Source organism: Globicephala melas, chromosome 12 (assembly GCF_963455315.2).
Source record: "Globicephala melas chromosome 12, mGloMel1.2, whole genome shotgun sequence".
In the NCBI taxonomy this organism is placed as follows: Eukaryota; Metazoa; Chordata; class Mammalia; order Artiodactyla; family Delphinidae; genus Globicephala; species Globicephala melas.
Window position 1 is genome coordinate 78946442 of NC_083325.1, and position 13472 is coordinate 78959913.

The 13472-nt window shown below is 38.9% G+C and overlaps 1 protein-coding gene across 3 annotated transcripts in view; it reads left to right on the top strand.

Annotated features, from left to right (window-relative positions):
• Nucleotides 1-13472, top strand: part of NBAS (NBAS subunit of NRZ tethering complex) — a 339511-nt gene that overhangs the window by 43846 nt on the left and 282193 nt on the right. For 2 of the 3 annotated variants that reach the window (XR_009566136.1, XM_030844571.3), the window contains exons 10-11: nt 3972-4110; nt 10767-10835. Coding sequence is in view for 2 of the 3 variants with exons in the window: in XM_030844571.3 (XP_030700431.2) it covers nt 3972-4110; nt 10767-10835 (208 nt within the window). In the remaining variant the exon portion in view is untranslated. The remainder of the gene's footprint in view (nt 1-3971; nt 4111-10766; nt 10836-13472) is intronic. The other variant, XM_030844572.3, reaches the window with a different exon arrangement.

A 13472-nucleotide genomic window follows, 5' to 3' on the forward strand; every position in this document is an offset into this window, starting at 1 on the left:
TCTCCCTGATGTTTTCCTTTACGAGATTCTCGCCTTAGCGTTGTCTGCTGCCCTCTTTTTTTTTTTAACGGTACCCGGGCCTCTCACTGCTGTGGCCTCTCCCGTTGCGGAGCACAGGCTCCGGACGTGCAGGCTCAGCGGCCATGGCTCATGGGCCCAGCTGCGCCGCGGCATGTGGGATCTTCCCGGACCGGGGCACGAACCCACGTCCCCTGCATCGGCAGGCGGACTCTCAACCACTGCGCCACCAGGGAAGCCCGAATCTCTTTTATTTTTAATTGAGCTTATCTTGTTGTAACCAATTTGATCTATTCACGGCCATGTTTATCAGAATTCATAGGGAGGAAGTGTCTTCTAGTATCAAGACCAGGAGATAGGAAGAAATCTGAAATCTCAGTTAGCTCTCCTTTCACAGTCAGGCAACGTAAAGTTTTATACATATATTTTAAAATCTGAAAATTAAATATGACATTTGTCCTCTCCATGACATAGTAGTGCAAACTAAATAGTAATGCTCAACCCCTTGAGAAAAGAATTATATGGTTACTATAAAAAATATATATTTATTTATACATGGTCAATGTTGTGCACTGAGTAGAGAAAAATTATTTCATTATCAGGATCTGCTTTATCCTGACCTTTTAGAGATTTGTTGAATTCTCAAATAGTGTTTTTCTCAAATTCTCAAATAGTGCCTAGAATATCATGAAGTAAATTGTGGACAGCGTAGTATTTCATCTGAATATTTCAGTGTGTATTTCTAAAAAATAAGGAGTCTAAAAAAACATAAACATGAAACCATTGTCATATGCAAAGATAATTAACAATAATTTGTCCATATCTTCAAATATCCAGACTGTGTTCTCTTTTAATTCATTGATCTGCTCTCCATTCTCCTCCTCTCTCACTCTTACAGAGAGAGAGAGAGAGAGAGAGAGAGAGAGAGAGGGAGAGGGAGAGTGCGTGTGTGTGTGTGTGTGTGTGTGTGTGTGTGTGTGTGTGTGTGTTTGGAAGAAGCCAGGTCATTCTGTAGTTTTCTACTGTGTAGACTTTTTAGATTTCCTATTGTTTATTTTTATTTATTTATTTATTTATTTTTAACATCTTCATTGGAGTATAATTGCTTTACAACGTTGTGTTAGTTTCTGCCATATAATAAAGTGAATCAGCCACATGCATACGTATATCTCCATATCCCCTCCCTCTTGCGTCTCCCTCCCACCCTCCTTATCCCACCCCTCTAGGTTGTCACAGAGCACTGAGCTGATCTCCCTGTGCTATGCAGCTGCTTCTCACTAGCTATCTATTTTACATTTAGATTTCCCATTGTTTAGATTGCATCTTTGAAGTGTTGTTTGAAGTATTTTTCTTTTTTCAACTGTATTTTTTTTCAAATTGGTAGTTAGAGCCAGAGGAATGATATGATTTTATCTGCATTAGGTCTACTTATGTTTTTTGAAATTGTTTTGGTGTAAAAATCATTTGAGCAGAATGGTTGCTATAGGCAAGTGATACTCATACTCCTACCTTGACTTTGGACCAAAATCTCTTTTGCCCTGGTGAACAGGGTTAATTACGTGTTAGCTCTGAGGACTGGCGAAGGGTAGAAATAGCCCAGCGGGTTGCTTCAAGCATCTTCTCAGTTTGTTGCTTATGATTTGCTGTGATGGAAACTTGTTAGACTATATATATAAAATCAGTAGGAAAAAGGCTTTGATTGAAGGCTCCAGTTGTGTTTGCGAATAAAGCACATTTACATTACTTTATGAATTTTGAGACTTTGAGTTGGGCTAAGCTCTATGGCTAAACCTAGAAGGGTTTTATGCACTTTTGAAAGTTTTACATCTGAGCGTATGTGTAGAGATGAGATTTTAAAAAATTATTATTGTTGTTTTTTTTTATTGTTGTTAGCTTAGTTCAGAATAGGAACTAACATGATGTTGTAGGTCACTTGTGCTTCAAAAACAGACTGACAGAAAAAGAGATCATTATGCTGTATACCTTAAGCTTATACAGTGCTGTATGTCAGTTATATCTCATTAAGAGTGAAGAAAAAGAAGAAAGTTAGGAAGGTGGTCAAATGAGAAGAGGGCAGTTGGTGGAATTAGAGGCTGACAGGTTGTCTGAATTCCGGGGCTGGGGAATAAACAAGATGTGTGTTAGTTTTCTGTGGTTGCTCTAACAGATTACCACAAATTTAGGGGCTTAAAATAAATTTATGTTACATTTCTGGAGGTGAGAAGTCCGAAATGGGTCTCACTGAACTAAGATCAGGGTGTCAGCGGGGCTGTGTCCTCGCTGGAGGCTCAGGGGCACAATCTGTCTTCTTACCTCTGCCAGCTTCTAGAGCAGCCCAGCTTCCTTGGCCCCTTCTATCCTGAAGACCAGCAGAGACTGGGCGACTCTTTTTCTCACATCACATCACTGTGACACTGACTCTCCTGCTTCCCTCTTGTGCTTTTAAGGACTTTTGTGGTTATTTGGGTCACCTGGAAAATCCAGGATACTCTCCCTGTTTTAAGGTCATTTGCTTAGCAACCTTAAGTCCACGTGATGCCACATGTTCCCAGGTTCTAGAGATTAAGACATGGGCCTCTTTGGGGGCCATTATTCTGCTTGCCCCACAAGGTAAGCAGAATCAACAGAGGACAGGTGTTGCTTCTGCACTAACGTGTAGAGCTCTGTCTGACTGCCCTTGAGCATAGCTCAGCGGGCTGTATTGAGTAACTCATGGTGTTACCTCATGAGGTACTTAGAATTGTAGAAAGTTTAAGAGTTATCAGTGGTTAACATAACCATAAAACCAAGTCAGTCTTTTGATATGCCAACTCTGAGGAGTCTTAGGAAGTGTCACTTCCTTCCCCCTTTTGATTTCTATGCAGAAACTAAAATTTTTAAAGTTTTGATTTATCTATGAGCATGGTCTAGAAAAAGATAAGCACTAATTTGTTGTGTGAGGAAGTGCATCCTTTTTTTTTTGACACAGCGGGGGCCTGGTGACCATAGATATCAGGTACGTTTTGATGTAAAGGGAGCCTGATGTTTTCTGTCATTTGCGATAGTGGTAGATTGTGTAGGCGGGAGCGTTGTGTGGACATGACCAGAGAAACCTGTTCTTTTTCTTAAGCAGCAGGGAGTTTCCTGCCTGTAGGGAGGGTCTTTTTAAAAAATCGAGACATTAAGAAGGATGTGGCTTCTCTCTTCTGTTACTCCATTGCCTTATTGTTATTGGGGACAACAAGTGTTTTCCTTTAATATATCAGAAGTTTTACTTTCAAACATTTTTCTTTTTTCTATAGGTGATTATGATGTCTTATATGTTCCCTGCCAGATTTACTAAACATGACTTAACTTTAAAAATCATGACTGTTGGGTTCCATTATTAATCAGCTTAGTTTGTGTAGTGGTCACATAGTCTTTTAACTTTTAGTACTTGTTAGACTGCTTGTCCTGTTGGTAACTGGCCTCTAATTGCAATGAAGTATAACAAACAGAAAAGTGAACCAGTCATAATGTACAGTCTTATTTCGGTATAGTTATTAGTGACCCATCCACAGCCATCCCAGCTGTCATTTCTTTCTAGCATCTGTAATTGTGCCCTCATTGCTTCCGATGCACTGCTGTAACTAGTACATATGTGTCTATGTGAGGTGACGTATCTGTTTATTAAAGTTTATTGGTGTTGATATAGTTCCTTAGATATTCAGTGGCCAACCTGAAAACATTTTTTTTCTCATTTCTAAGTTCTCATCTGAGTTTCAGATGTTTGAATGTGTAAATGAAAGTGAAATTCTAGTTGAAAACCCATCTGGTTTTCTATTGGTTGTTTCCTCTAAAATATTTACCTTCTAGGATTAGTGTATACTAATTTTATTTCAGTTTTCCTTGTGAAGTTTTCTGCTCTCTTTGTTTTGATGTTGTCTTGTTCCTATTTGTAATTTATCAATTCTTTTTATCTTTCTCTTTTTTAGACTTTTGCTGGTCGGTGGATGTGAAACTGCTGAAGTGGGCATACCAAAAGCTGCTAGCTGTGGACTCTCTGCCTGGAGAGTTCTTTCAGGATCACCTTATTATAAGCCGGTTACTCATGGTGGAGACAGGGTCACTGCAGTAAGTCTTCGTTGTGGTATTTCACTTTGCTAATAGGTCTTAGATAAGCCCTTTGTAAGATACAGAGAAGGAAGCAATTTGCCTTAAATGAAGAAAGTAACCTAAGGCAAGTGAAATTTTAGGACTTCTTTCAAATATCAAATTTACCTAAAGCATGTTTTATTTAGCTTGAGTCTCATTTTTAGTAACAATATTTGCAGATATCAGAAAAACAACCTAACAGTAATCCCATTACTTGCGTTTGCTTATTTAGACATTAACATTTATTAAGTCCCTTTTGATGCGCCGGCAGCTGTTCTGAGTGCTGTTACGTGTAGTAGCTCATTTAATTCTCAGTAACCCTTTGAGGTAGGTATTGTTAGTAGCTCCAGTCTGTTGATGAGGAAAGTGAAATTTAGCTGGGCCACCCCACTAGCAAGTGGCAGAATGAGGGTACAAACGCTGGCATGAGTTCCCCTGTTCAAGTTCTTAACTGCCTTCGTACTTCCATTTTGTTCCATATTGATCAGTGCTATTCGTCCAACCATTCGTTTATTCTTTCTTTAATTGAATTTCTGTTTTCTGTCAGTCACTCCTTTATGCTGTAATGTCAGTGTAGGCTAGGCTCCGTTGTGATAATAAAAAGAGCCACATAAACAAACAAATGAAAACTCCTGGCATTTCTGTGGGTCACCCCATGAAAGTGTGTTCCTTATTTGTGGCAGAGTCTGCTGTTGATATCATGACTACCCTGAACAGCTTGTTCCAAGTGATGACTAAAGGATATGTGGGGGCTGGTGACCTCTTGAGGGCCCACTGTCTCATTTTATGGCCTTAGGAGGGGGAGGAGAGGACTAAAAGGTGGGACTTTTTAACCGTCTTACACCAGAACTGGCATCACTTCTGCTTGCAGTTCATTTACTGAAACTCATCATGTGGCCCCTCCTACCTTCAAGGGGCCTGGGAAGTAGTTTTCTGTGTGTCCAGAAAGGCAAGAAAAACTAGATATTAGTGAATATTAATTGTTTCTACCATATTGGCCACTCTGTGATAATATATATCTTGACTTTTTTTGTATAAACTGTAAGATCATAATTACGTACCCTGTGCTTAGCCTGATATTTGGTGGGCACTCAGATACAGTATTTTTCTAATGAGGGAAGAAACCGAGAAATTAAGGTGAGACACGGTGTAAGTGAATGTGCCATGCTAGTTATTCCTATGAATGCATTTGTTCCATTATTCCTGCCTCAAAATAATCCTGTAAAACAATGGTTAAACGTTTTCATGTTGAAGAAGAACTAGTGAAGAAGTACTTTTGAAAAGAAATCTTTAGCAATCATAGTAAGCTTCTGTTAATTATTTTCTTTAGTTTTTAGCATATGCTGAAATATGTGATTGTGAATTTAACCCAACAAAGTAGTAGGGTTTTTTTTTTTTAAAATTAGGTCAACTTATTGGTTCAATATGGCAGCAGACCTTAAAACAGTTTATATTCGTACATCAGTTTATACAGTACTGTGTCGTGTGCTTTTTCTTCCATTCACGGTCCCTTTACTCACTCTAGCACCCATTTATTCTCTCTGCAGGACCCGGTAAGGAGCCCAGGTTGAGTGTTATTAGCCCCATTTCACAGATGAGGAGCCTAAGGCCCTGGGAGATCTTAACAACTAAAAATAGGGCAGCAGGGGTGGAACCAGATTTTGTAGCTCCTGTTTAGCACTTTCCTCACTCCACATGTGAAATTACGTACATCTCATTGGCATTGTCAAATTTATGCTGTGATGATTATCCCATAATTTATTTTTTAAAAAAGAGTGAGTTAGCAGTTGGACATGTTATTTCATATTTGTTATAATTTAGTCATGTTCCTGTCTCCGATTTCACACCCAGCTTGTCGTTTTATATGTGAGATATATCAGGGCAGATCCTGAAAAGGGTTTGAACAATTTTATCTCTTGACTCCGTCTGAGTGTGATGTCTGCACTTATTTTTCTATTTTTTAATTTTATTTTTGGCTGTGCCACGTGGCTTGCGGGATCTTAGTTCCCCAACCAGTGATTGAACCCACGCCCTCAGCAGTGAAAGCACCGAGTACTAACCACTGGACCGCCAGGGAAGTCCCTGTAGCTTATTTTTAAATGGTTCAGTCAAAAAACAATTTTTAAAAAAGTATACATACACATACAGATAAAGCAAATGTGGCTAATTGTTAATAATTGGTGAACTCAGGTAAAAGGTATACTGGTATTTCATTGTGTAATCATTTCAACTTTTCAGTAGCTAGGAAATTTGTCAAAATTAAAGGTTGAGGGAAAAAAAGGAAGAATTGGTAAGTATGGAGGATATAAGGCGAGAGAAAGTAGGCAAACTGTGAAGGGCCATTTCAATATGGTGTAATCAAGTATATTTGTGACAGAGTCTGGGACAGGGCAAGGCACGGAGGACTGTCACGTACTATGAAACCTTTTTTCACCGTGGCTTCTTTAAATTCTTCATGCTTTCACTTTGCTCCTTACTGAAGTATTGGAATCTGCTCTGCTATGTATGGTCCTTCCCTCTCTGGCCTGAAGCTTCAATATTGGAGTCTCTTAAAGGAAAATTGCTTGTGCAGTGACAAAATAAGTGGGGGGAGATACTGAATTGCAAATTGAGTGCTCCGCCTTATGATAAACTTCTTGAAATGCTGCAAGTGTACTTTAATTATGTTAGTGCCTTTTTTTTTTTTTTTTTGCGGTACGCGGGCCTCTCACTGTTGTCGCCTCTCCCGCTGCGGAGCACAGGCTCCGGACGCGCAGGCTTAGCGGCCATGGCTCACAGGCCCAGCTGCTCCGCGGCATGTGGGATCTTCCCGGACCGGGTCACGAACCCGTGTCTACTGCATCGGCAGGCGGACTCTCAACCACTGCACCACCAGGGAAGCCCTGTTAGTGCCTTTTTAATGTGTCTTGCAGCTAAACGCACAATCATTCTGTGTAGCCTTCCCCTACCTCAAAGTAATTTGAAACTATAAGATTAGTTCCTCTTGTCAGGTGACAGATATTGTCTGCATCGAACCTCTTATTGTTTGTTTAAGGCTGCTATTGTTTTGGGGTGAATATCGACCGAAAAATGCTGCTGACACATATATTCTCATCTCTCACAAGGCTGCTGGGTTGTAAAAGAGGCTATGCAAAATTCCATATATACCTTGAGCAAAGTTTCCAAATTAACGTCCGTGCCATCTATAGGAGATAGTTTTATTTATTCATTTGTTCAACATCGAATCACCGATGCAGGTATCAGAACATACAGGTAGCAGCCCTCAAGGGGTTTACTGTACTGGAGGTACAGCTGTGCCCACAAATAAGGGCAAGAAGCTATAGCAAATACCAGGGGAGAGTTCAGTCACTGGGGGGAAGGAAGGAGCCCGGCTCAGGAGTCAGAAGGTTGGGATTGGAATTCTAGCTCAGCACTTACCACTGGTGTCTTAAGGCTCTTGCCAGGATCAAATGAGGTAATATATATGAAGGCCGTTGATAAACAATAAAATGTTCTACAGTGTTAATTATTATCTATTTGTATTATTAAGGTGGAAATTTTGGAAAAAATGTATAAAAAATGAACAAAACTGACTTTTTTGTTATTGATGCTGCTTCCTTTTCAGTATAGAATGTTGTTCTGGAAAGAACACAGGGTTTTTGAAATCCTGTTTCCCTGAGAAAACAGAAGTAATCAGAATATTTTCATAAGATCCTACCACCTGCCTACATATGCACCTAATTTCCGTAGCTTTTCTCTTGTTATTACGGATGAGCTGTACTTGCACTAGCTAAGGCCAGCTCCTCCGTTGGTCCACTGGATCTCACACGTGCTAATTGAAGGGTGTTTACCCACATCTTGAATCTTGCTGCCCATTAGGTTTATCAGCAAACAGCATGCATTTATTTTTCCCATTGTAAAAACTCTTTAGTTTTAGGGGACTTAGAACCTACTAAATCCTGCTACCAGCCCATTTGTTCCTTTCCTTCAGCATGTTCAAGAGTCATCTATACTTGATCCATTTCCAACTTTTCTTTTCGCTCTTGAATTCACTTGAATGGGGCTTTATCTCCATGATTTCACTGAAACCGTCTTACTGATGTTATCAGTGCCCTCCAGTATTTTACCAGTTTATCAGTTTATTGGTATTCTTTAATTCCTATTAATTGCCTATACAACAATCAGTTAGTTGGTTTTATTTTCCCCTTCTCCTTTTTCCTCCCTTTTGTAGTTGCATTATTTCTATTTTGTCAAAACACACAATATTTATACGATAGTTTCAACCCTCATCATCATGTTTCTTTAGTCATAGATGTTCATTTATGTATTTTAAAATGTTCCCTGTCCCTTTGTTTGAAGTTTTCCCAGTCACCTTGGTTGGATGAAATTATCCTCTAATAGATATTTTGAGAAGGGCTCACAGATGAAGAGTTCCTTAAGTTCTTGTGTGTCAGAATTGTTTTCCATAGCCTGGACATTTGAAGGAAAACTTATCTGGGTATAAAATCTTTGGTTTACCTGTTCTTTCATTGAGCTTTAAAAAAACACAGCACTATTGTTACTTTGCTTTTATGTGGAATTTGAAAAGTTGATGCAAGTCAAATTATCTTCTCTTTGTATGTTACTTGGCCATTTTGTTTGGAGGCCTTGAGGATTTCCTTTATCTCTGAAATCTAGTATCCTTCCTGGAATATTTCTTGGAGTTGATTTTTCTGGGTTAATTTTCCCAGGTACCTGTGCACTCTTTCAATATATAGATTCAGGTCTTTTTTCATTTCTGGAAAGTTTTCTTAGACTGCAATTTTTGGCAGTGGTTTTAGATTGACCTTAGTCCCCTTTGCTAGCTTGTCGCATCTGTCCTCCTGGACCCTGCAGTGTGTTTTCAGTCTGCTTTTGCTCACCACAAGCCTGTGTCGGCCTGGGTCAGGGTGGGTGGGAGCGTGGGGATGGCAAGAGCAGTGGAGACGACACACTGGAGTTTGGTGGTTTTTCTCTTTCTACTTAAAATGATTTTGAAGATCCTTGATCTTCAAGTTAAGTGAGGGTGTGGTTTTCATGCAGATTTATTTTTCTCTTCTTGTATTTTCTTGTTTTTGGAGGAAATGTGGAGCTAGGCCGTCAGTAATATCTTCAGCTGCTCAGCGTTCTGGTAGGAACATTTTTAACCTCAGCTTAAGAATACCGCCCCCCCTTTGCCTTTTTCTTTTAAATTAAGGAAAAGTTCATATAACATAAAATGGACCATTAAATATTTTAAAGTGTACGGTTCAGTGGCATTTAGTACACTCACAGTGTTGTGCAACTGTCACCACTATCTAGGTCCAAGACATTTTCGTCATCCCAAATGGAAACACCAGACCCATTAAACAGTCACTCCCTTTTGTTCCCTCACCTCAGCTCCTGGCAGTCACTGGTCTGCTTTCTGTTTATATGGATTTACCTGTTTTGAAAATTTCATATGAATGGAATCATACAGTATGAGACTTTTGTATCTGGCTTCTCTCTTTTAGCGACATATTTTTGAGGTTCATCCAAATTTTAGCATGCATCAGTACTTCATTCCTTTCTATGACTGAATAATATTCCATTGTATGGATATACTGCCTTTTAAAAAAATTTATTATTTTTATTTTTATTTTTATTTTTTTTGCGGTACGCGGGCCTCTCACTGTTGTGGCCTCTCCCGTTGCGGAGCACAGGCTCCGGACGCGCAGGCTCAGTGGCCATGGCTCACGGGCCCAGCTGCTCCGCGGCATGTGTGATCCTCCCGGACCGGGGCACGGACCCGTGTCCCCTGCATCGGCAGGCTGACTCTCAACCACTGCGCCACCAGGGAAGCCCTGCCTTTTGTTTATCCATTCTTTAGTTAGTGGACATTTAAGTTGTTTCTATTTTTTGGCTATTATGAATAATGTTGCTGTGAACATTTGTGTGTACAGGTATTTGTTTGAACACCTGTTTTCAGTTCTTTTGGGTATATACTTAGTATGGAATTTCTGGATCATATGGTAATTCCGTTTAACTTTTGAACGACCACCAGACTGTTTTCCACAGTGGCTGTACCATTTTATGTTCCTGCCAGCAATGTACCAGTGTTCCAAATTCTCTACAACTTCAACAATGCTTATTTTCCATTTCTAAAAAATTATACACATCTCTCCCTCTTGCTTTAAGTATATTTCTTAAATCTAGAGACAAAAATAGTCTTGTTTTATTATTTCAAATACTTGTTTCTCAGTGATTTTTTTCTGGTGTTTTTCAAGTATGGGATCAATTTCTTCATGAATGAAATTTCTGTTGGGAGTATTGACCTTTTCCATAGTGATGCTAGGATAAAATGGTAACCTGGGCCAGACTCATTTGAGAAGAGCCACTCATTAGATTCTAATTTGCATAGATTGTACTAGACTTGTTACGTATGTATTTAAAAATACATTTGATTATGGGTACATTTTGTAAGATTTGTCACTTGTTGGATTTTCTTTCCCAAACAAAAACAAAATCTCACCAAGATTTCTGATACTTATTCATGATTTTCTTAACCATTTCTTAAAATACTAGATATGCTGTAGTTTTCATTTCATGATGAAAGGCCTTTAAACAATGAGGAAGCCTTCCATTGATCTTTTTTTTTATGATGTGTGTCTATTTTGTAGGTACCAAAGACCCTGGGATTATTAAGGATGTTAAGTGGCAAGTTTTACAGTCGCCAGGGGCAAGAACAGGTAATACAAATTGGCATCTTCGCCAGGGTCCCCTTAAGGACAGAGTTGAATGAATCTTGAATATTATAGATTTTCATCTGAATTTGCTCTTAATTATACATTACAGGGGTATATGCATTAATAAGATTTCATGGAGCTGTTCACTGAAGATTTGTGCATTTTACTATATATATCATTCTTATCACAGTAAAGAAAATTAAAAAAAAAAAAAAGAATGAATCTAGTCCTCTTGGATCTGGGGATATAGCCCAAAGAAGTCTCCTGGAATCCTTATATACCTTTGAAGTTTCTTATTCTATCTTGTGAATTTTTGTATCCTTGTCCATAACATATCCCTTATGTTTGTTGGTTTTAAAATAAAAAAAGATTCCTTCCTAAGTCTGAGATTATTGGTGTTTCAAGAGGATGAGCCACATTGATCCTGGGCTTAACTGTTTTGTTCTTCAATAGGAGAAACATGGATCCATCTCAGGGATGCTGGGCAGTTTCACTCTGGATATACCCGTGTGCTTTGGCGCTGTCTCTGAGGGAGGTGGTTATAGTCATGCCCTCTACACGGCTCTCACAAGAGTCTTGACATACATGGGGCTTCAGATCATACTCCTTCCTGTTTTGGGGGGAATCAAACAAATTAATTTTCGTTTCTTCAATTTCTTAACTAAGGGAAATTGTAAGAAATATGGAAATTGTAAGAAATATAACATGTATTCTCTTGCTGCATTTGTATTTAATATATTTAAAATTTTGAGTCCTAGTTACTTCTGTGCCCTTGACTTCAACTAATTCATATCTTCTGGGTTGGTTTGGCTTTTCTGTCTGTAGCATTGAGCAATAACACTCCTCTTTATGTCTGGAAAGTCACTTTCATTTTTAATCCCTTGTATGTTTACAGTTTTCCAGTTAGCATTCTCTTTAGTCATTTCAAGCAGTTTGTCTTCATTTTGCAGGTGAAGAACCATAAGCAAGACTAAATGCCTTGGCCTCTGCCATGTACTTTGTTCTTTCTAATTTACTGTGTTGCCTCTGTTGGTCTTTCTGTTACCATAATAGTGCATGAGAGCTTTACTTTGTTTTCCTCCCTGGATCCTTTCCCATTCTCTTTAATTCCATCTAAATAATAACTCTATCTTTAACAAATTTTAAAGGGTTCATTTTTTAATTCTTTTGATGATAAGTAATTATGTGGAGTGTCAGCATTTATTTATTCTTTTAGTCAGTCAGCAAGCACGCACTTTGAGCCAGCCGTGGTGTTAGAGCTGAGAATAAATAGGTGAATAAAATGCAGTGCGCTTCCTCAAGGAGCCCTCAGTGTAGTGCGGGAGTCAGATGCAGAAGCAGCTGTAGAACAGGACAATATGACACGTTTCATAACCTGTCCTGTAATATAATATGAAGCGCCGTTGAGGTGCAGGGAGGGACCATTGAACTCTGGAGGTGATACTTGATTTGGAAGTGAGTAAGAGATCCTCAGGCGGATAGGGGAAGGCTGGTTGTTTCCAGGCTGGAAGCAGCCTGTGCAAAGTCCCGGAAGTGTTGGAGAACACTGCAGAACGCTCCACTCTGCTGTGGGGTAGGATCCATGGTCTCTTACTGTTTGTGTTCCATAGTTATTTTATTGGGACCAACATAATTGTATTGTGTTTAGAACAAGAATTATTTGGGGATTGATATATTGGTACATGACTTTCCTTTGTACCATATCCTTTACATATTAGATGCTATGTTTATTAGTTGATTTGGTATATTAATAGGCAAATGTAACTGTTCAATCAGTATAAAATGTCCATCTTCTTTTTACTCTTTCTTACCTCCTGGGAACTCCAGATTCATGTTACCTTGTCTCCTGCTATTGGTTATTCTTTTGTGTGGAACTCAGCTCGCTCTTGTTTTCATCGGTATCCTCTATGATTGAACAGAAGGAGGGAGAAGGTAGCAACTAATTTCCTTACGTTTTGATCTTTCTTTGTGGCACCTGGTACTGGAATCCTTAACTGTTGGGACTTTTTAAAAAGACTTTATGAAAGTAGTACTCTAAAATCAGGGCCTTTCAGTAAATATCTGAATGTTATATGAGTATCCTGTTTGTATTCAGTAGCTCCTAGCCCAGAAATAATTATGGGGCATAGATTTTTAGCACCATCATTTTAGACCTGACAGGTCTCATAGAGATTATGTAATAATTCCTTATTATTGTGAATACTTTCTAGCTTATAAGTCCTTTCGCATGATCTCAGAGGAAGCTTGCATTAATGGCATTATGATGCCTATTTTATTGATGAAGAAATTAAAGCCTCAAGAGAAATGGCTTTCCCAAACTCACCTACCTAGTGTCAGAGATGGGTTTGGTCTTGAGTTGGCTCTTGATCTAGTGCTTTTTTTCACTACCTCTTGTTGGCTTTTGTCTAAACCCTTAGTTGGACAATTGAAGAAGCAGAAGCCAAGATATGTTGTACTTAAAAGTAGCCCAAGTTAAAAATTACCTCTTATCCCAGAAAGAATGATCTGTTTTACTACTCAAGTTTGGCGGCAATTCTATTTCTCTTTTAAAATGTGTTATCTCTTAACTACTGCTATTTTTTTAAAGAGGAAGTGCTTTCCTATATAGTAACCACATGGTTAATATTTAGTTCATTTTAT